Genomic DNA, 23,668 nt, shown 5'->3' on the forward strand with positions numbered 1-23,668 from the left:
TACTGCAAAAGAATATTTCAAGCCCAAGACGATAATTAACATATGTTGCTGTCAGTTGCGGTCTGCTTTTAGAAAGAAGATAAATAAAGTTCAGCGTGTTGTATAAATTAATGAAACTATTATACAAAATTAATATTAATATATCAAATCCAAGAAAAAAAAATTATCAGACCACAGAGTGTTAGGCATGAACCCAGCGAAAAGATATTTTGTAAGGCTTTAATATATTATTTTCTCAGAAACACAATACAGGCTTGATCTGAGACAGTCAACATTCAAGATGGCCACCCAGTCACACCTCTCCTTCTGCTTGTCCCGCCATGTGGTTTGACTTTGCACTCAATTTTCCACTTGAGGACTCAGTGCTAACACAGGAACACACCTGTGTTCCATTAGGATCCAGGCCAGTCATTGCCTGGCCTAAAAGATAGCACTATCTCTATCAGCTAACACACAAGAAGTGGGCCACTCCACGTGTCCACAAAGGGATTAGGCTCTGGTGAAAAACCACGTCTCTTTAAAATCAAGTCAGACGTCTAGTCACATTGGTTCTTGAGGTCTTTTCTTTGAAACTTGGAAAACAAGCCCTAAATAGATTATTACTATATTTTAGTATCTGACATACTTGTGAGAATTAAATCGATGTATACGGGTTGATTATGTGCATCTCTCCATGTCTCTTCCTCTCAGCAGACACTCACACCCTGCAAAGCTGCACCTGAGCCCACGTTCAACCCACGTTCCACAACGTGAAAACAAGTGCAGGAATGGAAAGAGAGCTCCAGCAGTGGGCTGTGAGGGCAGCTCAGGCTGAGGGAAGTCATCCGTCCTGGCCGGGAAAGATTTCACGCTCCCGGCCGTCCAGATGATTTGTGCTGACCCGGCCTGACGCACCACTACCTGCTGGGATAGTCTCCCAGTGGGTTAAGTTAACGCAGATGTATCCCCACCACAGACACATGCTCTCTCACACATGCTCATGACTACTTCTAAATACAATCAAACACATAAACAAGCACACATCAAATCTGGAACTAAAGCAATTACATCCCCGAAAGGAAAGTACTGGAACAGCAAGGTCTTGGCTGTGCATTAAAGACATTTCTAAATGAGATCAAAATATTAATATGAATATTTTATTCCTGAGTCATTTACAGCTAAATTTGTTAAACAAACTTTAATTTTAAGACATTTGGAATTGTAGTAAAATAAGTGTAAAAACTGGACTGGTCTGATTGTCCGATTGTCACGTTGCTGGTTGGGTTGGGACACCTGTTTGAGGAACACATGGCAGCAGGATGCATTATGGGACACAAGGGAGAGCTACTTACGAATGTGCAGTTGGCTATGGGTGATCAGTGATCAGCCCAGCTAACTGTGCTGTCTATTCTATTGTGCTAGACATTCTATTCTAAATAATTATCCAACAATAAATTGGGCAAAAAAAAAAAGAATCTAATTATCCGTAATAATGAAATGTCAATTGTGATAAATGATTCATTATTGGTTGCTGAGATTTTTGCTGGACTTCATTACAAATTGATTGATAGTGTAGAAAAGAATCTATACTGATTTTGTGACCTGATTTTGTTCAAGCATCCTGGTTAGAACAATAAGCTTGTTGCCAATTTAAGAATGCTAAGATGAAGAGTAATTAATAGATCTGATGATCTATTAATAATTTACAAATATTAACTGTAATGATCTGATATGCTACATATATAATATTGTAAAAATAAACTTTTCTCCGAAAAAACAAAACCAGAAGTTACATGGAGAGTCCCAGTGGAGCTACTCAAGGTTAACTATCTTGCTCAAGGACACTTTGGTAGGAAGCCTGTGTTATCCATTCGGCTCCAACCACCCCTGTTTATATTATTAACTATATTCAAATTATTACACAATAATACAGTTACAAACAAAGTGTGTGTGAGAATTCTGGGTTACGTACAATCGGGGGCAAGATGAGGATGTGACAGTAGATGTGTGTTTGCATGTAATATGATGATACAAATACATGAACGAATGTGGCTGCAAAAATCACAGCCATGTCTCTTTATACAAACATTCACTAATATAGCAGATTTTTCCCGTCAGATTATAACAAAATAGGTGGAGCAACTGAAACATTACCCATGAAACACACAACACACTAATATAATAACCATGTTTATTATATTAGTCTTATTTTTGCTTGCTTCTGTCTGGTCCAAAGGAGTGGTCCATTCTGTAAACAACAAACTGTTTCTTCATTTCTTCATTTCTTCATTTCACAATTTCAAAAAGATAACATTGCTACACAGTCTGCTCCCTTCCAAAGAATTTCATGATGTTCATGTTCCTTATCCTCACGTCTATTTTCTATGTTGTTGAAGTGATTGTCATTGAAGTGAAACACTGCAGCACAGCACACGGTGACACAACGAAATGTGTCCTTTGCTTTTAACCATCACCCTTGGTGAGCAGTGGGCAGCCATGACAGGCGCCCGGGGAACAGTGTGTGGGGACAAGGGGACCTCAGTGGCACCTTTGTGGTATGTGAAATCCGTTTTCAAAGTAGGTGAAGTGCTTATTTTTACACACAAAAATAATTATGTGATGATGATATTCAAATTAAACCTTGCGGCATTTTGTCCACAGAAACCTCCTTCATAGTTGCCACTACACTTTGTTCACAGAAATCAAAAGCAGTGATTCGAGGTGTGAACCTGTCAGTTTCATGCATGTATAAAGGTCAAAACATCATTTTCTTGAGAAAATGCATTTTGTTAACTGAAGAAAGTCCTTATGTTCAGAATACAGAATACATGTCACCAATGACAAAAAGCCAATGATAAAAACAACAGGTGTACGTATTTCACCACTATATTTTATGCACGAAATGAAGCACGCAATTCTAAATGTCCCATGTTTTATTTTTGCATGGACATTAGATTTCACGTGGGATCATAGATAACAATAAGAGTCAAAAAGTGTACCAACTACAATACATAACCTGCTGCAGTGCTATGCATTCTTTTGCCACACTATTTGTCAAGTTCTACTTTAATATTAACATCTCAGGGCCCTTTGACAGCTAATTTGGAATGATCCGAGGTGAAAGAAACAAGCATGTCTTGGATTAGAGATCTTTTCTAATGCCAAGTAGCTTTTGACTGTTTTTGATGCTAAGGCATTTCCCTGCATATCACACTGTGTATGACTATGTATGTGACAAATAAAAATTTGAATTTGAAACACTGGACTGGTGCAAACTGAAGCCGATCAGTGTAGCAGGCATGTATCTGTACCCACAGGACTTAACATTCTGAAAATGTGGTGCTGCAATGCTTTTTACTGTTTACTTGACTGCCATGGCAGCAGCAGGACAGGGCAGGAGAAAAGGACGCATTTGCACAACTTCATAACTACTTACTAAAGCACACCATGCAAGACAAACACAAAATGTCTCGACAGGGACACGGAACGTCAGGTGCAGACTATCAGGAAATCAGGACAACAGGAAGCTCTGGACTGGAACATGGGGCCAGAGTCTGGACCGTGTCATTAACTTTCAAAATAGTGATGATTCTGGTAACTGTTAAAGACAAAAAAGGACAAAAGTTCAATTTCAACTATGCATGCTAAAATGTGTCACCCAAAGACGCTGAAATAAAAAGGACGGCGATGTCACGCTCCACAGCCTTGTGGTACGTGTGCTGTACGCATCATCCTCGAGGAAGGCCTACATTCTGTGGCTTGCTCTCAGCGTTGCGCGTTTGTCTGTCCCTCATTTGTCGTCAAGCGGGAGGAGTGGGTGGGAGTGGGCGAAGCACTGGGGTGGCGCTCACATCTGGCAGGGAGTCTTGAGCACACCTCCGTGCTTGCAGGAGCGCTTCTGAACATCTGTGTCTCCAGGCCCCACCAGAAACGGGAAAGCACCTCATTGTTTTGTTGTTCTGTGCAGATCTCCTCTCCTGCTGCCCGGCCCCTCCCCCCTCAAAACCCCTCGCTCACCCCTTCATCCCGAGGAGCTGCTTGTGCGAAGCCATTTACAAGCATGCGCATGAGGTGGCCAGAGCTCAGCGCGAGTGATACCTACAGCAGGATCACCCCTGGCCACACCCGCAGCAGCTCCACCAGCACATGTTGCTGAATCAATTAGACGTTGCCCAAAAACGAAGAGTTCAGCGGCTGCCCAACCATTTAAGTTTTTTCAGGGTGTTAGTAGCCTAGTGGGTAACACACTCGCCTATGAACCAGAAGACTTAGGTTCAAATCCCACTTACTACCATTGTGTCCCTGAGCAAGACACTTAACCCTAAAATTTGCTCCAGGGGGAGCAACTACTGTAACTACTGATTGTAAGTCGCTCTGGATAAGGGCGTCTGATAAATGCTGTAAATGTAAATGTAAAATGTTTCATCTCTGCATTTAGAAACAGGCAGGAGGAGAAAGTTTACGTTCACATTAATAAGGGCATTCTCTAATGATGTTTGCACATTTGATGTATTGACAGGCACAGGTTCAGATCATCCAGAAGTGTGTGAGAGCTGTCAATCATCTGGCTCCTCCCATTTCAAATGGATTCCCCTCTGTTAGTGTGTTAGGCTTTGTGCCAGGGTTGTATGTAGTTTGTGTGTGTTTGGTTTAGGGTTTTGTGGTGGTGTATATAGCAAAAGTTGGTCTGGTTGTACGAAAATCATTATTGCACTTTGGTTTGGCCTGTGTGTTCCTCCTCCACTAGCCACGTTGCACAAATTGTCCATGTTCCCCGCCCCCTAGAAGGGAATTTGATTTTACGCCATCAATCTACATGCATCCCATTCATTGCGTGTTGTGCTGTGCATAGCATTTGTTTGAAAATAGTGCCCATGGACACAAAGAATGAAGCACACCACTGTCTCATTCCGTTTCAACTGATAACAATTCATCATAATCAGATTCTTTATTAAATCTTTACTCGTGGCTAGCTGTTAAACACAAATAATTGGCACCCTGTCCCGGTAATTTTTATTTTTACACTTTTTACTTGGGACATCCAAGTCCAGGCCACAGGAGAGAAGCAGGAACAGTGCAGGTTCACTATCGGAGTTAATGACTCCGAGCCAGAGAGCGTAATGAGGTGATGATCGAACTGTGGTCTGGTGTTTATCTGTAGTAATGGAAAAACAATGAGTTAGTTTTGCCCATCAGCCTGGGGAGCATTTTAAATAAGCACACGTGATTGCGGCCAACTTATTAAAAGGGGAATAGGGAATGTAGTGAGTTAATCAATCGGTACAGACAAGTTCTCTTTGTGTGTGTGTGTGTGTGTGTGTGTGTGTGTGTGTGTGTGTGTGTGTGTGTGTGTGTGTGCATGCCTGGTAGATGCATATGTATCATTACAAGACATACAAATAAAAAAATACACAGCCAGCCTAAGCAGCTCCATTTAAATACAAGAGGGGATGCACAATTAGCCCAGACCCCTTTTTCAACCTCTCCAACTAAACGTGTCCGCTTTAATGAGAAAGCTTTTTTATTATTATTTATTTGATCATTTTTGAGTGTTGCATTTGAACAACAATCCCTCAGCTAGTGCCTTCAATTACACATTTCTCCCAGGTTCCTGTCTTTGTGTGCCTGATTTGTTTGGTACCCTTGAGCGATCACTTTTGGGGCAGACTCCTCGCTGCGCACACAGGCTGAGCATGCTGTACCAAAACGAGATGACAGGTAATTACCAAGGCTCCTCTAAGCAACACATTGTCATGCTGCATTATACATCACTCCTAAATCGCAGCAGCGCTGGAGCTCCGGCTAATGTGCCGTCGAGTCACCCCCCAGCAGTCAGTCAGTGTTCTCAACCACAAAACAAGGCAGCCATGTGCTGTTGCCGGTGCTTGTTTATTTGTTGGTTTGACGTGACATTGGGCAAGGACGCTTTTCCGGTCCTAAAGGCAGAATAACTGAGCTCAGCGCGCATGAAGAAAACTGTTTGCAGCATTGCTTGCTGCAGACCAGAGAAATGCAGTTCCCTCGGAATGGAAAGCTCTCTGGCTGACACTCGGCTGAACGTGACTGATCTGCTGCTCACATGTGAGTCATTAAGCGCAGCTGATGGGTCCCGTCAAAATTCACACTTATCTGACCTCAGCCTCACGCCCAATGGGACGCCGAGAAGCAGTGGATGGACCCGCCCCCTCAAAGGCCATTGTGGTTTGCGCCTGATCTTGAAACAGAATATAATATTTCAAGTCGTTCCCAGGAGGGGAGGGTTGGTTATATTGCAGCACATCGGTGAAGACAACTTAATTGTGATGAACAGGACTGATTTCTTGGATTTTGGGTAAAACGCTTTAGCCCACTGCTGGGTCTCAGTCCAAATGGTGATGTAGACAGGAGGTGTTTCCTTCCCTATGTGGCCTCTTCAGTTTACAGGGTCCCTCTAAAGCAACAAAATAAAAAAAGAAAAGACAAAGTGTCCAAACCGGATGAAATTTTCATCTCTCCTAATTTAAAGCAGACAGAGGCAAAAGCACAGACATGACACACAAAAGTCACACAAACAATAGTGGAATTTCAATGCTGGTCCATTCAAATAAATGTTGGCTGCAGATGAAGAATATCTTATACTCCCCCCTCTCAAATAAATCTTTGTTTCATATATACTGTTGGGTACATTGCATATTTAGCATTTTCTGAATGCTTGTTAATAAGTTTCAAGCTAAATTGCCAACAACCCAGCAAATAGCAAACTCTACATACAGTCTTTAAAAAAATGTGCATGAATCAGAATCAAAAAGCGTATTGGTTAACCAAGAATGTGGGAATTAGGTTGTAGGCATCGGTGTCTCTCCATACAATATATAATATGAAGATCAATGCAAAAAAAGTACACCATGTGAAAAACTGTATACAGAAAAAAATGTATAATATACAATCAATCTTATTTACATTCAAAAACACTATATAGATATTGTAAAGTTCAAGTGCAATAAGCAATTCACATTAGGTATGGAATGCATGAGATTATATCAAAGGTGTGTATGGAATATGTGCCGTGATTTTGTTTAAACACGCTGTTGGAAATGAGCCTGATGGCTTGCATGTAAATAATCGGCGCATACTGAGCAGCATCATCTCGACAGGTGTTAGTGGAGGTGATACTGTCCTCCCAATTGGCTCTTTCATCCACAGTCACCTCACAGTGGCCAAAGTCTAATTTATAAATCTCTTGTATTTTTGTGGAATAATAATTTTAGATAAAAAAAAAATCAAAATGAAACTAGAGTCACATATTTATTTTAGTTGAAAAATTCACTGATTTAAAGTCATATTATGGTGAGAATGTTTCTTATCTGAATATCCCGTGATATGAAAATATGCTCAGAATGAAAGCCCACCAAAACTCACAATTTTTTTCTTCTCTCCATGGACATAGCGCTGTTGTGGGTGTCGGCCGGTGTCTCCCATCTGGGTAAAATGAAACTTCTGTCCATGAGAAGGGACATCTCGACATCTTCATCCTGCGGACTAACGTCTTTCAGAAGGACTGTGTGGCAACAAAGGCAGCTTCTTTGTCCCACCGCACTGGGCTGTGGTCTGGTGCCGCACCCATGTGTCGACTCCAGCATGGAGGAAAAACAGCCAGTCCCACACAAATTTTCACAATCAAATGCATGTAACACTTTAAGGCCTTAAAAAGTTTTAAATCAACTTATTATTCTTCACTTACTGCTAGTCTTAGAAAACATGAATTATGTATGTAGCTATTATTGCAATCCTAATTTTAACAAAATTTAATTATTATTATATTACATTATGTTATCATTTAAAAAAATTATTCAAAAATATTTGTTAATTTGATGCACTTCCTTTAAAAAAATTGCTAATGTAGGTGTCTTGGAATTGACTTTCCCAAAAGATAAATTGTCATAATGTGCCTGTAGCTCTTCATCGTAGCTGATCTCAGAAAAAAATGAGTGTCTCTTAACCTACGGCAGGCGTATGAGTTCGAAATGGATTTTCTCAATGGCTGTTCCTGGCGGAGCTCTTATGGGACCAGTCATGGTTAAACTGGACTCTGGTGTTCATTTAGCTGCAGGTGTCAGATAAGAAAGAGAGAGAGGGAGAGGGAGGGCATGTAACTGGAGACAAAGAGCAAGTGTCTGTGTGTGTGTGTGTGTGTGTGTGTGTGTGTGTGAGAGAGAGAGGGGGGGAGCGCAACTGAGGAGCAACAGCCCAGACAGAATGTTAGCCTTAAATACAGATTGATGCCGTAATGTCACGGTGCTCGGAGGTCTGTTCTGTCGGGGGCGCAGGGGAGAGCTGGGGGCCAAGTGTTTCTGCACTCCTCTCCGACGGTCAACAGAGAAGAACTCGGCTCCGTTTGTTCCTTTCCTTTTTTTCTGCAGACGCACCTTTTTTTAATTTTGCACTGGCTTGTGTGTTGGCCATTGTGCAACAGAAGCGTTGTGAAAATGCAACCGGCCTCAGAACTCATTCTCAAGACGCTAGAAGCAAAAGTCTCCCTGTGTCTCCCTGTGCCACATTACCCAAGACCATGCTGGTAACAGAGGGGAGCATGGAAGTGTTTTATAGTATAATATGTCTAAATAGTTCACATCAAACAGTACTCCAAAGAATAAAATATTTGATAATTAGTAATAAAATGAATGGGCATAAGAATGGGAGCGACCCACACACCTGCTAACTGCCCCCGCACCACCATTCCCAACTCATTCCAATGCAACTGCTCCTACTTGGCAGAGAAGTTTCCTAACCATCATCCCAAGAAAAACTTCCCCAGAACGATAAACCCGCTAAATCCGTTTCCCCGGTCATTGTCCTGTGGGTACAACAGAGACGAACGCACAAATGGGAGCACACAAGCGTATGTAGACACACACACACACAGACACACACACCAAGGATTACGATGGCATTCCACAGACCACACATCTTGCTGGAAGTGTGTTAAAGCAGTTTTTCACGGTCTGTGCGCTGCCCAGTCCCAGAAATGTCCCACAGTTGTAATGTGAACTTTGGATCCGTGTCTAGGATGAGCGGAGGCCTCGCTGTGGACGATGTGAATGTGCTGGAAAGCTTTTTGTTTTTTTATACAGAGGATGTCCTTTGTTTCAGACATTACATGAATTCGCAAGCCCAGCTCATGTCCAGCAAAAACAACACATTGTTTCATTATGATCATTCCAGCCATGGGCTATACAGAAAGAGTGAAATATTACCCGCTGCATGCTAACGTGACATTCTTTCAACAGTGGACGTCAACCTCTTTATGACCGGCCGAAAATCATTGTCTTTCAGTTTTCCCAAGAACGTTCCGGAGGCTCAGCTGCACCACCCCGAAGCAGCCAGATGTGTGGGATGCCCCCTCCCCCCATCCCCACCCAAAGCTCCTCTTGTTGGTGCCCATAGAAAATATAAATATATATATATATATAATTCAGTAGAGTCTAAAATTTTTCTCTCCATTTTTTACCCCTCCTCGATCTCCAGTTCAATTCATTTCAAATCGCCCAGATTCAGAATGTGCGTTCCCTGAATCCTCTCCTCTGAAGTGTAAGGATTTCAGCAGGTTCAGCATTGAGCTATGGATGTTTGTGTGTGTGTGTGTGTGTGTATGTGTATGTCATGTATGTCATGACTTCTTTTTTCGGAAGCCTCTGCTCAAATTATTGGTTGCAGCGTGCAGGATGGAAGGCATGGTGCCACGGAGCTGATTGGAAGATGTGAGTGTCGTTCTGCAAGACCCGGTTCAGCATGAGGCCGGGGTGCAATAATCTTAAACACGCAGGACTGCTGTGATTTAGTGTGGAACACTAAATAATAGTAACACTGTGCAACACAAAAATATTCACGTTGTACAATATTATTTATAGGCACCGTATCTTAAAATTTAGCAAAGCAGAATGTTCCTGCTTTGCTCCTAAGAACGCATGCTATGCTGTTTTGCATGATTTTTTTATATCAATAATTATTTACTACAATTTCCAATTAATTCTAAAAAATTTAGGCTGCTCTACATCTCCTTGCCTCCCTGCCACTTGCTTCGCAGGTGACGGCAAGAACGAACAGTGGGTTCCTGACCCACGTCGCCTTATTTGAGGCTCAGTTTCCATGGGTGAAAGCCAATGCCGGAGACCACCCCTTCGGCACGGCACTCCATCTAGCTCTAGTACATATTAATGTTATTTTCGGGTCATTTAACTTGCCTGAGCACAAGGCTGAGGGTGACACACCGCAGTAAATCATGGGTCAGCGAAATGGATTGGTGCCATAACAGATTATCATGAGGATTTTACCGTGGTCTGACCATGGACATCACAGAGTAGATTTTATATTTTTTACATTCTATAATCTCCATTCTGAATTCTATATTGAATAATCTGCGTTCTGTTATCTGTAGACTGCAGAGATAGATACGTCAATGCATATAAACCCCATGTATTGCATGGTATATAACAAAAACAAAAATGGAGGTTTGAATTTTTGAAGAAAGAAATATTTTAAATAAAAATAATACCCATTTACATGCACTGTGCAAACTGCAAGCCACCATCCAGCGATGCCGGTAAAACACCCCCATGACAAAATGACTCCAGAGAGTAAATTATAAAAATGAAATTAATGCATAATTTCACAAGTATGAAAATAAAACATTATTGTATCTTCCATGAAAATTTCCCTTCTGCATGTAACATATATTGCAATTTTTGCCAGTCCAGTCTGAAAATGTTTTAAATCCAAAATAAAAAGATTATCTTTTTGACTCAATAAACAAATAAAAATTGGTATGATGTTGAATGTGAAAAGGAAATGCAATAGACAGAGAGACAGATATGAATGTATGATTTTATGATTAAACATGAATATTTGCTATAATACAGAATGTTTATTCAATACAGTTCAGTACTGTTATTCTGATTGCTACTATTATTCTGAAAATATGTTCTTTATTGATTCCAAAGAGAAATTTAAGTTGAGTTACATTGAAACACAAGATGATGAGTAGCATATGTTGCATAAAAAAAACAGACAAACATTCAAATTAAAAGATGGATTAATGTGAGTTCGGTGAGCAGCACACTTTGGGGAGATGAAACCGTTTCATCAGTTCACAGTTCACAGTTGTTCTTTGTTACTGTGCCGGGGAGCCCCTGATTCTCCCGCTGTCACTCACTGCTCGTGCGGGGATGACATCACAGCCGCGCCAGGAGCCCCCCGGACAGGCGTACGTAAATTGGATATGAGTGACCGCTGGCTGGCTCACCTCTCTGCACCTCGGAGCGGCGGAGGAGGCGATGAGAGACGCCGGGCAATTTCCCCCCATCGCCCGCCGCCGTTTGAAGTGAGAGGCCGGCGCTGAAAGCTTCGCCACTAATGCTCGCCGCCACCGTGGAAGGGCCTGGCCTCTCCTATCTCTCTTCTACTCGCTCCGTGTCCTCCCTCTCCTTCTTCTCTACGCATTGCACTACTATGAGACGTTCAAGTGATACCACATGTGAGGAGCATGAAAGCCAGGGAGCTTCTTGACCACCCATCGAACGCAGACCCTCCCAGGTGCCTCTGGTGTTAGTATACCTTCATTAAAGGAAATGTGCGGCGCAGATGCACCTTTCGCCCTGCCTGTGCTCCCGAACACCCCAAAATTAGAATCCTTGTCAGTTCGTCCGCCTTTTGTTTAACACTCGGCCCTGCAGCCATGACTCAGCCAAATAGCTGAAGCGATCATCGCAAACACCTCCGCATAATTACCAAATTGCCGTTATCTCGCGATATACAAAGTAGTCTGCCATGTCATCACTTTATGGAATAACAAGATCCAATCTTGTTATTGCGTGTGCTAAGGTAATACCAGCGCTGGGAAAAAAAAAATGATTTTGCTTGTCTCAGCTCAACACTCTGGTCCGCTGAAGTGAAATTGCACTTGTATCGCATCGTCCTCCGTGCTCTACAGAGAGCAGCCTGCAAAGTCATGTAATCCCCTCTGTAGGTTCTGTCCCCGGCCGAACGGGCCAGCCCCCCACCGCCGGCTTCCGCTCCAACACGGACAAATTCCCGCTCACATAGCTGTGGCAAGACATGCTGTAATTTCCTCTCGCTCATCCTTATTAATTAAAGACGCAACAGCCAGGAAGCATCCAGAGCTCTCCAGAGTGCACTCGTCACGGCGGCGGGCCTTAAAATTACAGCCATCGTTTTTGTAAGATGCAGTTTGGAGGTAGAAATTAAATTATCTCATTTTCAGTCCAAAAATGCTCTGAAACTTAACTTCATCTTCTACTGGTGTCAACCCGTCACAGTAAAGACTACACAATATAGTGAGTATTTCAGTTATTAATGTTATTTTTTTTATCACCAAACACAGTTAAAACATTCTTTTATTTCTCTTCATGCAATCACTTGGTAAATTTGACTACTCACGTGATGTATTTTGCTACAGACAGGGCACATAACCGGCACGTAACTGTGCCATGGAACTTATTTACATATTTATGGTAGATTTCAGATGACTGTAATGACCATTTGGGTTTCTTTGCCTTGCTTCGGGCCGCAACTGTGGGAGTTTGGGATCGGTCCCTCCAGGATACTCCTGGTCTGGGAGTACGGAACGAACCGGAACCAGAGCCTTCGCTCACGAGTAAACAAGTGGCGCTGGCCTGATCCTCCATGTAATGGTGGCTTATCTGTCCCATATTTTGCGGCTGTTGCCTCGGTGCCCCCCCCTCCAGGGACCCTGGGCAGCGCCGTGGGAGGTTTTGCCCTCAATGTTGTCTTTGTCGATTTCGACCCCACCTATAGAGCAGTGTCATAAAATACCGGGAGTCATCGCTAGCCGCGGTTAGCCTGGGACGGAAGGGTGTACTTCCCGTAAATGTGTGTGTGTGTGTGTGTGTGTTTTGTCAGTGACCCTCATGACAGTAGAGAAGTCCACTTTCCTCATCTTGGAATAATGGGATCCAGCCTTGCCCTGTGTAGCCCAGGAAACCTTTTAATTTTAATACTGAGGTGATAGCAGCCTGCTGGGTAACACACTCGCTAATGAACCAGAAGAAGAAGACCAAACGTCGCAGGTTCAAACCCCACTAGCTACCATTGTGTCTCTGGGCAAGACACTCCAGGGGGACAGTTCCTGTAGCTTCTTATTGTAAGTCGCTCTGGATCAGGGTGTCTGATACATTCTATAAATGTAAATATAATGCCAGCGGCATAGCCCGGGACCCCACGAAGGCCGGCTGCTACACCCGTTACCCCCCACACACACACAGACACCACCAGCTGACAAAAGAGAAACAGGCGAAACACACAGCAAGAAAGGAGCAGAGAGAGAATAATTCAAGCAGCAGCTGTGAGGATTACGCCAAAGAGGCGAAGGACGGTCACAGAGCAATGATCTAAAGAGAGAGAGGGAGTGAGGGAGTGTAAATCTGCGCCTGACTGTGGATACATACATCTGTCTGCATGTCTGTGCATGTATGTACGTTTGTGTGTGGATGTTTGTCCAGGCTTGTGCAGTAAAATCAGTCTGTGTTGTGGATTTGTAACGCTCTCTTCGTAGAAATGATGACCGTGGTGAAGGGGCCTGAAGCGAAGAGCGGCCACAGACCAGCGAGACCCCCACCCACCATGTCTTCTTAGCGGATTAAAGCAAATTTAGCCCCAGCATTTGCATAGTATAGGTCCATTCAGGGTCACTGGGAGCTTCCGGCCCCTTTGATCGCTCTTGCATGGGTCCGCTGGTCAGTGCAGGGACAGGGTGGGGCGGTGGGTGGGTGGATTTGAGTTACCATGCAGAGCAATGAAATTCGTCTCGGAGTCACAGCGACCTTGAGTCACCCCAGCCTCAGCACCTCTGGTTTCCACGTAAATAAAGGCACGGAGTGATTTGGTTAGGGCGCACTAAAAACCCGCCAACACACCACTCCTCTTTTTAATGGGGGGCCCTTTAAAATTGAGTAATTTCTGGAGTGTCTTCGTTTATTGCTCGCGCATTTGCATATAAATTAAAGCCATATTGTAGCTGTGAGGCAGAGTATAGCGAGTGCGCGCGCCCGCGCCCCGCGCGCGCTCCCAGCCTCCTTTTGTTTCCAGCTTGAACCCTGCGCATCTGCTAAACGCCTAGGTGGGGACAGGCGCCTCCTTATTGTCTTTTATCACTTTTTAAAAAAATGTATTATTCTTTTAATTTCTCGATTGCGAGCCTCTTTGATTGTCTGTGCACATGCGCACTAACAGACCAACAAACACAAAAACCGGCACACGAACCAGATTATTTTAATTATTATTATTTGGATATTAGGAATTTTCGGCCAGGAATTCTGCATTCAATTTTCCTCCGACAAGCATAATAATGCAATATGTGAAGCGTATCTATATTAAAATAAGCTCATGTATTATGTAGTTTGTGGCCTTTGTTTCTTGCTTGTTGCACCTGATGTAGTCTTTAACCAGCTATGTTGTGTACTGTCCGTGAATAAGACTTGCGTTCTATATTCATTTTGTATTATATTATGTTTTTTTTTTTTACATACGCGATCCGTTTCTTCATTGTGAGCTGGGCACACAATTCTCGGTCCAGCTCACAGACTCGAACCTCCACGGCATCTCAGAAGGTTCGAGAACCTGTAACTTTTCAGCAAGTTTATATCAAGGTCGATTTTAATGCGCGTGGCCATAATGAACTTTTGCTCGGAATAGACAACAAATGCTTAAAACCTCTTCAAATTTAAATAATTGAATAGCACTGAGTTTCCCACGATCTCCTAATCATCTAGACGTATATTAAAATGAATTCCGATTTTTTATGCAGTGAGCTGATATGTAAAAAAGACGGATAATTAATAACGCGCGTTCTGTCCATCGTTTCATTTATATTTTCTTCTTCATAAAAGTTGCATTAATTGCGCTCTAATCTGGCGACGGTGAGAGAAATAAATATCGCGAACCTGTTCGACGCCGATGAATAATTTATGTGTTTATTAAAACGCGTCGTATTAGAATGAAGAAGAACAGGAGCTGCCCGCGGGCTGGACTCCTCTCCACTTTAATTAAATCCACGCCACTTTCCCCGCTTACGTTACATCATATTATATTCCATAACTCTACTATCTCAACAAGCAAAAAAAATAATAATAAAGCGTTAATTCGCGAGGAATGTGCGCTTTCGTGCTCTCTCTCTCTCTCTCTGTGTGTGTGTGTGTGTGTGTGTGTGTGTGTGTGTGTGTGTGTGAGACCGCACTTATCCGCCCCAGTTTGTGAAAGTGGAATTTATTGGAAGGTGAGTTGGACCGCGCCACATCTGATTGTCGTGGACATGGTGCCAACGTCTCCGTGTCTGGGCCACGCAACTTCAGTCTCGACTTGGATTGCGATTATTTATTTACGAAAACACAGACAAAATCAAAAGAATTTGTCAGCTCGTGTCACATTTATATTTATTTTAACCTCGATAACGATAACGTGAAGACACAGAAATGAGCAAACACATTTTTTGCTCGTGTTGTAATTGTTATTATTTTTAATAATTGTTTAATAATAATGATTTTAATTATTGTTCTTGTTGTTATTAGTTGTGAACTCCGGGTGCGATGATAAATCTGTGTGCAACGCAAAAAGTTCACTCTAATGCAGAACTAAAAGTGCTGAATAATATTTCCGCGCCATTTATTCATTTTCGGCCGCTGCATTGCGGAGAAACGCGCTTGGTTTGTTTTGACTGCGGCGCCCTGACCTTTGACCCAGAGGGGCTGTTCCCACCAGACGCGTCAGCACGCGCGCTGCCGCGGGAAAAAAACCACGGGGAAACGTCGCCACACGTCGCCGGGGGTCGACGGGACCCCCACGGGCCCACGGCGGCTCGGCCACGGAGGACACGAGCATCCCCACTCACACCTGCGCGATAAAACCGACAACCCCAGCATGAAGGATAAGGGGGAGTTTCCATTCTTATCAATACTGTTGGTGTGAAAATATTCCCGCGTAAATATAACACTTTATCAATACAAAAATGCCGTATTCAATCAATACGAAAAAAACGCTGCAAAACCACGAACAAACGTGCGCGCATGTGCGTGTTTTACGTATAAACCGCGTCCTTGTAAAATTATTATCTGTCCACGGTAACTGTAGATATTATAAATATGTGATTTCACATATTAAATGATCACATAATAATAATAGTCGTTTTAGTACGACATATCTTCCACATGCATTAGATTACAGTGAGTTCCAACAAACGTGCCAGGGTGTGTGTGTGTGTGTGTGTGTGTGAGTGTGTGTTTCTATCGCTGGAGACTGGGGTATTTAACAGAATTCAGGTTGAAAATGAGGTGGATGGAGTCAAAACTATTTCACTTAAAAAGAAAGAGAAGTGACGTTTTACGAACCCAGCACGCACATTTGGCACGTGACACAGAACCAGTTCACAAGCTGTAGAAGCGCCAGTCCACGCAGTTACCATGGCAGCACGCTGCCGTGGTCTTCAACGTGAAGCTCTACTCGCGCTAATAACAATATTAATAAGAATATTATTAAGAATAATCCTGATCAGCATGTACAACCATGTGTGGCCTACTGCCGACTGTTTTTTATTTTATTTGGAAAAAAAACGTCGCCGTTTTCCAGTTTAGCTCAGTTTTTGTAAAACGACCGAGTAAAAAATATTTTTTAATAAAACATTTGGAATAAAGTCTATAAAATTAGCTAAAACGTCTCACAGTATTATTTTTTTATGATTATTTTTTATATGAACAATAAACTTGTTTTAATCCTGCGTGAATGTGAAATGCCACGCGAATTTCTGCAGTTAAATCGAAGAAACGAATTCGTGCCACATTCTACATTTTATTTCAGCTGCAGCTTTTCTCTGGTCAACATTGGAAAATCTTTGGCTTGAAGCGTCGGTTCAGTGGCGCCGTTTTGTAGAAGTGTGATAATATTTTTTTTTTTTTTTTGAGAGAGAGGGGGCGGGGACAGATCACAAAAATAAAAATAAATGTTCTAGTAAGAGACATTTACTAAAACTGTGAGCAACAACATCGGTAGTAGGGGGGTGGGCCCAAAAAAAAAAATAAAATAGATAAAAATCTCCAGCAAGAAGAGATCAATACAGACATATCCTTACCTGAAATTAAATATATACAACATCGTATCGTTTGGTTATATATAAATCTGAATAACGTTCCTATTTTATATACTCGCGTTCATATATCGTACGACAGACAGAAAATCTTTCTTTTTTTTGTTGATTTTTGTTTTAATTATTATTAAATAGCGTCTGTCCGAAATCCACTTTTTTTTTTTTTTTTTTTTTTTTTTTTTTTTTTAGAAATCCTGCGGGGTTATGTGGGTGGTATGGGTGCCGGGTGCCGCGTGGGGTGGGGCGGGCTCTCACTCGCTGTCCTCCTTCTCCTCCTGCACGGTGGTGGTGGAATGGTTGTACAGTCCCTGCGCCATCAGCTGCAGCGCCAGGCCGTTCTTGTAGCCCGTGGCCTTCTTGATCTTCGCCCGCTTGTTCTGGAACCAGATCTTGATCTGCGACTCGTTCAGGCTCAGTTCCTGCGCCAGCGCCTGCCGCCGCTGCTCGGTGATGTAGCGGTTGGCCTGGAACTCGGCCTTCAGTCTCTGCAGCTGCTCGGCGGTGAAGGCGGTGCGCGGCCGCTTGTCCTCCTTCTCGCTCTTCTTCTTCTTCAGTTTCCGTGTCCTTGGGCCTAGTGTAGAAACAACAATGAGACGAAGACGTGAATACGAGCGAAATTCACATGTAAACCCCGATCTGCACATTATAAGATCATATTAATAACGTGTTCATGCGTGTTTCCTTTCACGTGGTTGTGATTTCTTACGAAAGTAAGGATTTCACACGCGGCCTTCATCTTCATCACCATCACCGGACTTTCAGCCAAAACTTCACACGTTTCTGGTCTACAGCTCGTTCACGAACGAAGCGCATGCGCACGGTATTACCGATAATAATAATACAAATAATAACTAGAACAATAACGCGGAGATCCACAGAGAGGAAGGCCCAAAGACAACTGTAGTAATATGAACAGAAAATATAATGCATCGCTTTAAATAACAATAATAATAATAATAATCACACTTCACCTCCATCCAACACAACAAATCCGAGAACTGATAACTCCATCACTCAATCAATAAGAAGCGTCAATCAATACGCGTTCCGCGCCGACAGCAGACAAATAAACCCGCGACGAGATTTAATAATAATTCCACTTCCTGTTTGGGTGGAATCTGGTCGGTGGCTGTTTAATTCCGGGCTACGAATAGAAGCGAATTCGGTCCTGCGTTGTCGGTTTATTCACCAGTAATATTTCATCTATCGGTTTATTTAACAGTATTTAATCTGTGAGAATTACGCGAGTGGGCCCGCCGATCGTCGTCGTTCGTCCCGCGTGGACCGCAGTTTATTCACCCCCTCTCTTTAATCTGTGAGAATTAAGCGCGTGGGCCCGGCGATCGTAGGCCGTCCCGCGTGGATCGCATCTTATTCACCAGTAATATTTCATCTGTGAGAATTGCACGCGTGGGCCCGGCGAGTCTATCGGTTTATTTAACAGTATTTAATCTGTTAGAATTACGCGCGGGGGCCCGGCGATCGTAGTCCGTCCCGCGTGGACAGCATCTTATTCACCAGTAATATTTCATCTGTGAGAATTACACTCGTGGGCCCGGCGAGTCTATCGGTTTATTTAACAGTATTTAATCTGTGATAATTACGCGCGTGGGGCCGGCGATCGTCGTCCTTCGTCCCGCGTGGACCGCAGTTTATTCACCACCTATCTTTAATTTGTGATAATTACGCGCGTGGGGCCGGCGATCGTAGTCCGTCCCACGTGGACCACATCTTATTCACCAGTAATATTTCATATGTGAGAATTACACGCGTGGGCCCGGCGAGTCTATCGGTTTATTTAACAGTATTTAATCTCTGAGAATTACTCGTGGGCCCGGCGACCGTTGTCGTTCCTCCCGCGTGGACCGCGCTTCATTCACCACCTATCTTTAATCCGCGAGAATTACGCACGGTCCCGCGTGGGCGGTTGAAGAACTGTGCCTTACCAGATGAGGGCCTGTCCGAGTAGCGCGTGCAGTACACCCACGCGGGCCACAGCAGCGGCTGCGACTCCTTGGACGCGCTCGAGCCGCCGTGGGCCGCGCTCACCACCATCAGGGAGGGCGCGCCGTCTCCGTCGCCGTATCTGGCCGCCCCGCCCCCCCCGCCGCCCTCGGCCGGCTTGGCCGCAGTCTGCTTGGAGGACGGGGGGGACGCCGAGGACGGCGACGACGACGACGACGGCGACGAGGAGGACGACGTGCTGTCACTGCTGCACGTGGAGTCGCGGCTCGCGCGCTCCCGGGCCGCGGCGGGCGCGCGCTCGCGGCTCCGGCAGCCGAAGTCGGGCCGCAGGATGTTGTCGATGAAGAAGTTGGTGTTCCGGTGGAGCTGCTGCGCCGCCTGGTGCGCCAGGATGGGCGGGGAGGGCAGGTTGGACACGCCGTCCCCCTCCGTCGAGTCCCGGCTGCTCTGGTCCTTTTGTTCCTCCATGACTCGCTCGGGGGACAGGGGGACAGGGCGACGCGTGTGCCACTTGTTGCGCGTGTCGCGTATCCAGTGTCGCCGCCGCTGTCGGGATTCGGGGCTGCGTGGGCGTCGCGTGGAATGCCTGAAGTGGCTTCTGTGCGGGGTCGCGGCGGCGCCGGGGCGCGTGCGGCGCGTGCGGCGCGGTCAGAACGCGCCGGTTACGCGCAGCCGACAGCACATCGCGTCCCGTCCCGTCCCGTCCCGGCCTGCCTCTGGCGCAGCAATGTCGGCTCGGGCGCCCCAAACTCCCCCTAAAAAACTCGCTTTGCCCCCACTAGCTCGCACCAACCGGAAGCACGTGAGCGCGCGCACACGCGTGCGGCGGACCAATCGGGTGCGGAGGATCCACGTGACGCGGGGAGGCCGCGTCCAATCGCATCTCGACGATCCGTGGTAAATAAATAATAAAGCCGTTTCTTCACCCCCGAAAGACAGACAAGCAGTCGGCGTCCACGCGAACCGATATTACAAACCGATAATCCGCCAATTAAAAACGATATTCCGACCAGATTATATAATCAATAAACGTGAATGTTTTTAATATCCATGTGTTCATTATTATAATTAATATACACAGAAGCAATATATATGTGTGTGTGTGTGTGTGTGTGTGTGTGTATACACGTGGCAATCGTAATAATCTTATGAATCGTAATCAATTTGGAGAATATTAATGAGTTCCATAATAAAAAAATATTATAATAGTAATATTATTGTCATGGTTTGTCACCCCGTGTTGTTGGGCCTGTGCGCCATGACGCGTTATGAACGGGATGTCGCCAGTAATGTCGCGTCCCCAGATGCGCGTGTCACCGCGACAGCACGTGCTCTGGCCATAATGACACACTTTTATAATAATCTGGATTATTTGGCCCGTAATTACCGTGTTAAATTATAACGGCGTGGATATTCGTGTTGGAAGAGAGAGGGAGAGAAGGAGAGAAAGAGGGAATATGTGGAGGGGGGAGGAGGGGCACATTTAATTACGCGTTTCCATGTAATTATTATATTTATAAAAATGTCCAATCCGCGTTGCAGGCCCGAGCGTCGTCCTGGTGGCGCAATGAAGCCCGCGGGACAGAGACTTATTCTTCCTCTTCCTCCTCTTCTTCTTCCTCCTCTTCCTCCCACAAAACAACCGGCGCGAAGGCGCGCGGGAACGCGTGTAATATTTATTCTCATAATACACGCCGGGCCTTGAAATCTTTATCCTCAAAAAAAAAAAAAAAAGGCTGGAGTGGGTACTTAATTAAATTCTAATTAGGACACCATCAATATGCTATTTAAGCCGAGTGGCCATTGTGAGACGCGGGTTCCATTCAGGCGCCAAATGAGCGGCGCGCGTCTTATCGCGCCTGCAGGAGACGCGCCGCGGGGAAAAAAAAGGTAATTTATAGCTTTTAATTACTCTTCATTCCGCCCGATCAGGCCTGCGTTCATCACGGGGAGGGTGAATAAAGGCCGGTGAGCGGCGCTGTCACCGTCCCGTGGCAGGACGCTCCATCACGGCGCGCGCGCGCCCGCCGTCTAATTCCCCCGCGCGGCTGATAAAAAACGCGCGCGTCATCGCGGACGCCGTTTGCACCAATGGCTTTATTGACGGCCGAACGTCGCTAATTCGTCCCCCTCTCGGCCTTACGGTAATGGCGTGATGGATGGCGCGGGAGCGCGCACGGCCTTTCCGTTACGGCGCGCAAAATCAATGTTGTGACTATTTTAGTTACTTTTCACCCTTATATGAATTATCGTCATATTTTACATCCATCTCCGCCTACTCCTGTGCCAGTCTGGCGGGGTGGACAGAAATCTTTTTTTTTTATTTATACACTCGGGTTGTCCTACATTTCCCGCGGAGATCCACATTTTATTTCATCATTTAAATCTACAAAGATCAAAGTTTGATGTGTGTGTGTGTGTGTGTGTGTGTGTGTGTATATATATATATATATATATATATATATAGAGAGAGAGAGAGAGAGAGAGAGAGAGAGAGGTTTTTTCTATTTCTATTACAGTCAATTCGAAGAATCTGTTAAAAAATGTCCTTAATTGACGTACGTTTTTGCTCATTATTCTTTTTGGGTTTTTTTTGCAGAAGGAGCAGCAGCAGACTGAAGTCCTCAAGAACATTTACGGGCTGTGAGGTCAAAGTGTCTCCTTCATCTGCCTACCACACACATACACACACACACACACACGCAGCTCTTCGTTCCCTGGGTCTGGAGAGGTGAGGCGGCCGTCAAAAGCCGCCAAGCCCCTTCACTGCCGTTTCAATTGGCGCGCATCGTACAGCCACTCGTACATCGTTTTTTATGGAGCGGGGAGACGTGGCGAATGTGCGCACCTCACCCCACGCAACACGCACCTCATCCCACGCACCCCGCACCTCACCTCACGCACCTCACCCCACGCACCACGCACCGCGCACCGCACCCCACGAACCACGCACCTCACTCCAAGCACCACGCACCGTGCACCTCACCCCACGCACCTCATCCGACGCACCACGCACCTGCACTGCGCCCGGTCTTAAAAAGGCACTAAAACGCCGACAGTTCAGCTGCAGGTGCGCGGGGAAGAATCATTTCCACGCGTGGACTTTAAGAAAGTTACAAAATGTCGCCACTGCCAGGATAAATGAAAACACGCGCACCCTGCTCACCCACGGCATTAAATCGAAATGATAATAATTGTTATACTACATGTGAGTATATTCAGCTATATTACATATTAGTGTTGGTGTATTAGCAAAATATAATTCGTTATGCATTTCGACAAAAAGGCATTTTAATATGAAGAAGCAAACTATTTATCCAACAAAACATGCAGAAACTGAATGAAATGATTCGATCACGGAGCGCGTGGACGGATTCCAGGTTACTGCAGCTCAAGTTTTTACTAAACCGTAATGGAGTAAAATTGGAGTTTTTATAGCGAGTTGTCGTCACATCCCCTCCAGCGGGGCCGCGTTCTGGCCTCGTTCGTGGTTCTGGATTCGCGTGGGTCTGTCGGAACTGTGCTGCTTCCCAGCGGCCACGGCGGGAAATTCCTGCATTATTCAAGTCACGTCCAAATCCACTAAAAGGGTTTCCCTCGTCAGGAAGCGGCGAGACGCGGGTGCGGGGGGTCTGTCGGTGAACCCCAATAACCAGCGAAATTCCACGATCCTACACAGGATCGTTCCACTCGGCACCCCATCATTATGGATCTTTATAAATATATTACATATTCTGCGAGGTTAACACATACGGTACAGGCACCACCTTGACATTTATTTCATTAATTCAATTAAAATGTATTTTAAAAGTCATTTAAAATCTGCTTCTTATTGTTGTTGTTAATAATAATACCAATAAAAAGCATCCATGTTATTATTGTTGTTGTTATTTTTATCAGTAAGTATTATTATCATTAGTAATATTGTTATTAATTTCATATCTTTTGTGTTAGTAAATCGTTTTTTCCGTCGTTAAATATCTTAAATATCTATAATTAATACTTACATGAAGGACACACAGTTTGTCGTCTTTAACCGAGCTCAGTAGAGCCTGCTGGATACATTTCCTATATGACAGAGTTTTAGTGGGACTTGGAGACCCGGTGTTGCACCATATTCTGCCACCGTCGTATTCTGTCCCCCCGGGGCCGCTGGTTTGGTGTGTTTTGTCGCGTTTTAGACGGGTTTTCTGCGTGTTATTTTTGCTCCGTGTTATGTGGTTGGTAAGACGACGTCAGGTATAAATACGTCATCGCGCGTGTTAACGCGTTAAAAGCGCGAACATTCGCGGAAAAACGGGGACCAGTGTTCGATATATGTGTCACCAAGAAACGCAAAGGACAAATGGAAATTAGAGCGTTACGTAAAGAGCGCGCGGGGCTCGTGCACGCGAAACAGCGCCCCCTGGGGTCGCAAGATACGACGGTCACAGAACGTGGTGCGACACCGGCGGCCGCACGGAGAGAGGTTCGAGCGACACCTAGCGGTCGCATGTAAGACTGCTTTCTCGCCGGCAGCGCCATCTGCAGGTATAACGCGGAAGTACATGGCGCAGTGGGGAGATAAGGGATAACAAC

The 23,668-nt window shown here is 44.7% G+C and overlaps 1 protein-coding gene and 1 long non-coding RNA gene across 3 annotated transcripts; both read right to left on the reverse strand.

Moving 5' to 3' along the window:
• Positions 1-5,172: 5,172 nt before the first annotated feature.
• Positions 5,173-9,004, reverse strand: LOC114791064 (uncharacterized). Its single transcript, XR_003749900.1, has 3 exons — positions 8,892-9,004; positions 7,378-7,589; positions 5,173-6,409 (listed from the first exon to the last, which is right to left on the reverse strand). It is a non-coding gene; the product is annotated as an uncharacterized LOC114791064 (long non-coding RNA).
• Positions 9,005-16,816: 7,812 nt separating this feature from the next.
• LOC114790740 (homeobox protein engrailed-1-B-like) lies at positions 16,817-20,005 on the reverse strand. Of its 2 annotated transcripts, none has more exons than XM_028981047.1 (2): positions 19,072-20,005; positions 16,817-17,708 (listed from the first exon to the last, which is right to left on the reverse strand). In XM_028981047.1, exons 1-2 carry the CDS (start codon positions 19,556-19,558, stop codon positions 17,377-17,379), a joined length of 819 nt encoding a protein of 272 aa, XP_028836880.1. In that variant the 5' UTR covers positions 19,559-20,005; the 3' UTR covers positions 16,817-17,376. The 2 variants fall into 2 exon arrangements, with proteins under 2 accessions (XP_028836880.1, XP_028836881.1); XM_028981048.1 differs by having other exon boundaries at positions 16,817-17,696; positions 19,072-20,002.
• Between the last annotated feature and the right edge of the window lie 3,663 nt (positions 20,006-23,668).

Source organism: Denticeps clupeoides, chromosome 5, assembly GCF_900700375.1.
Source record: "Denticeps clupeoides chromosome 5, fDenClu1.1, whole genome shotgun sequence".
NCBI classification, from domain to species: Eukaryota; Metazoa; Chordata; class Actinopteri; order Clupeiformes; family Denticipitidae; genus Denticeps; species Denticeps clupeoides.

Bases quoted from the DNA above. Each gene is read 5' to 3' on its own strand.
- LOC114790740 (XM_028981047.1), bottom strand. From the start codon at position 19,558: ATGGAGGAACAAAAGGACCAGAGCAGCCGGGACTCGACGGAGGGGGAC. The intron at 17,709-19,071 runs GTAAGGCACAGT...GTCTCATTGTTG, and splicing joins CTCGGACAGGCCCTCATCTG to TTTCTACACTAGGCCCAAGG.